The sequence below is a fragment of the Mustela putorius genome, unplaced genomic scaffold (assembly GCF_011764305.1).
Source record: "Mustela putorius furo isolate JIRA1106 unplaced genomic scaffold, ASM1176430v1.1 tig00003942_pilon_pilon_pilon, whole genome shotgun sequence".
In the NCBI taxonomy this organism is placed as follows: Eukaryota; Metazoa; Chordata; class Mammalia; order Carnivora; family Mustelidae; genus Mustela; species Mustela putorius.
In genome coordinates this window covers 13,184,164-13,187,226 of record NW_025422087.1, presented here as the reverse complement: position 1 = coordinate 13,187,226, position 3,063 = coordinate 13,184,164, and the positions used below count along the sequence as shown (strand labels likewise).

General features: G+C 61.4%; 1 protein-coding gene across 1 annotated transcript; it reads left to right on the top strand.

Moving 5' to 3' along the window:
* Positions 1 to 669: 669 nt before the first annotated feature.
* LOC123389019 (putative POM121-like protein 1) lies at positions 670 to 1,703 on the top strand. The gene is made up of 2 exons (XM_045069574.1): positions 670 to 678; positions 786 to 1,703. The coding sequence occupies exons 1-2, from the start codon at positions 670 to 672 to the stop codon at positions 1,701 to 1,703; spliced, it is 927 nt and encodes a 308-aa protein (XP_044925509.1).
* Positions 1,704 to 3,063: the final 1,360 nt, after the last annotated feature.

The following is a 3,063-nucleotide window of genomic DNA, read 5'->3' as shown; positions in this document are numbered from 1 at the left end:
TGGCGCCTCTGCAGGCCTGATTCTTGCACTGGGCGGTGACCCAACAGAAGCTGTGCATGTGCACAGGGGTTCCTGCACCCGCGCTCACTCCTCAGGTTCCAGGTTCTAAAGCTGTGTCCTGGCAACAGGCCCCGCATTGTGCTCTAGGCCTTCAGCCGTGACTTGGCAGCTGAAGGAGAGCGCTGCGAGCCTAGTTCGCTATCCTCAGCGTCTGACCTTACCGGACTGCTCTATGGGCACCTCCTTGAGCAGGCCATGCCCCTGCCCCCATCACCGGGCTCTGCGGGGTCTGCACCTGCCAGGAGGGCTGGTCCGCCCCCCCTGGGCTCACTGTGGCCGCAGACAACTCTTGGAGGCCAGGGCTCGCCCGGCGGTCCACGCCCCGGGGTCCACTCACAGGCGGTCCTCCAAGTACCCCGCAAGTTGGCATCCACGCTCCGTCCTAGCAGCTTGGAGAAGGTACTCCGGGACCCTGGCGACGCCGAGCTTTCTTCTGGGGCTTCTTACCTCCTCCTGCAGGTGGGGCTGCCGGCTGAAATCAGTGCTGTCAGATCCCGGATCACAGATGTCCTGCCTCTGCTGCTCCGAGACAATCATGGACATGGTCACCCCCTGTCTGCTGCAAAGGGGGTCATCACTAGGCTGGGCTGCGACCCTCAACACCCAGAAATGACCATGGTGACTCCATAGCAGAGCAGGTGTGCAGAAATCCCAGACAGAGCGGCAAAGGGACAGCCCAGATAGAGACTCACAGAGAGGACCCTAAAGGCACTGAGGCCCCACAGGAGGCATTTAGGCGCCTAGGGGTCCACGGAGGCCTTTCTTCCTTTGTGCCCAGGCCTGGGCCTCTGCTGAGAGCCGTCCCCAGGAAAGAGAGCTCAGAAGACCCATACAATAAGAAGTCCCCCAGCTCCCACAGGAGCTCCTGCCCCACTCAAAATGACAGCAACAGTTCTTACAGTTCCACCAGGGGTTGCCACCCGGTCCAGAAGAAGAGGCGTCTGGCCACAAGTCAGGCCTGGCAGCCCCCGAGGTCCCCCATAAAAGTCAGCCAAGAGAGCCCCTTGTGTCCTGCCAAAGAGCCTGGACTTTGCCAAAAGAACCAGCCGGAGGAAAAGGCTGCCGATACCACCACGGGGCAGAAGGCAGCGCAGAGGAACTATTCATCCCCAGCTGCCTGTTCCAGGCCCCGAAAACGCAAGCTTCCTCTGCTGCCACACAGGCGAGGGGAGCCTCTGAGGCTGCCATCACCCCCTGAGCCGGGGTTTCGAGTGACTGTTGAGGACATGGACCGGGAAATAAAAGCTGCTTTCCAGCGCATCCAAGATGCTCTTCAAGGGGACACAGAGGCCACCTGCAGCTGTGGCCCAACTAGCCCATCCAGTGCCTTGACCCTGCCTGCTAGAGTCGCTGCTCCCCTGCCAGCCTCTGACTCCCAGGTCACCTCCAGGGACTGCTCCCGTTCTTCCCAGCCTCTCCTCTTGGGGTCTCACCCTGGCTGCAGTGGGAGCAACGTTGCATCTACCCAGGCCCTCTCGATGCCGTCCGGGAACATCACAGCTTCAGTCAAGGTACCGCTGGGGCTACCTACACTGCCTGGAGGTAGGGGCAACCCAGGATCCATTGCCCAGGCCCCACTCAGGGCTGTTAGTGGGCAGTGGTCCGGAGCCAGCACACTTCAAATCCCTCCCACGCATGGATAATCGGCAGCTCAGGCTCCAGACCCACTGCAGGCCCTGAGCACGGCAGTAGTCCAGCTGTCCTTGGGCAGTGGCAACCAGGTAGGTTATGTGGTTCCCTTACCCGCATCTGCGTCCCGGGGGACCCAAGCCAATGCCCAGCCAGGCTCGGTTACCTCCTCTGCTATACTCGCCCCTGGCGCAGCTGCTGCCCCTGGCTTGACAGTGGCCCCCCAGTTGCCCAGCGCTGTGTCCCATACTGGGCCAAAGAGCCAGCACCCCGGCCCCCCAGCTGGCACCACAATGCCAGCCCCCATCAGCATGGGGCTTTCAGCAGTACCAACAGTTTAGGGGAGAGGAGATAATGTTGCGGTTATGTACTCCATTAAGGGCTCTCTGCATCACAGCAGCAACAAGCAGGGCCCCGAAGGGCCCGCAGGGCTCCAGGGCAAGCCTGGGCCCGAACACAGGAGGCTGCCCACGCCAGAGCACCTTGTCGGGGACCGCTGGAGCCAGCACGACAAACCTGCATGTGTCGGGAGCCCCGAGTTTCCCTCCCTTCAGTCACATCCCAAATAACATGAGCAGTAACAGGTCCAGATCAGATGGCTACAGCACTTCCAGCAAGGCCGCGTGCAGTGACGGGAGCATCCTGGCCTCTCCTCCTAGTGGCCCCACGTCCCTGGTCAGCAAGGCCCAGAGCAGTCTTGCCACCAAGACCCATCTCATTCCCTGCCCAGCGACTGATTAGGTGCAAAAGAGCTGCAACGTGTAACAAGCCATCTTCCACCACATTACAGCCCACTGCCTCTGCCCCTGGCTTGGCAGTTGCGGCACACGTACGTGGCACCGTGTCCCATGCTGGGCCCAACAGCCAGCACCCGGGCCCCTCAACTGGCACCACAATGCCTGCCGCCATCAGCATGGGGCTTTCGGCAGCAACCCCAGTGTTGGGGAGAGGAGATGATGTTGCCGATCTGAGCTCCAGATTTGGGGAATTCTGCATCACAGCAGCAACGAGCAGGGCCCAAGTGGCCCGCAGGGGGCCAGGGCGAGACTTGGCCAGAACACAGGGGGCGGTCCACGTCAGAGCACCCTGTCGGGAACCACAGGAGCCGGCACAATGAACCAGCCTGTGTCGGGAGCCACGAGTGCTCCTCCCTCTATTCACATCCCCAGGCACCAGACCAAGCAGAAGTCCATATCAGACGGCGGCACTTCCAGCAAGACTGCCCGCTGGGACGGGGGCGTCCTGTACTCTCCTCCTAGTGGCCCCACGTCCCTGGTTAGCAAGGCCCAGAGCAGCATTGCCACCAAGACTACCTCATCCCCTGACCAGCGACTGATTAGGTGCAAAAGAGCTGCAAGGTGTAACAAGCCATCT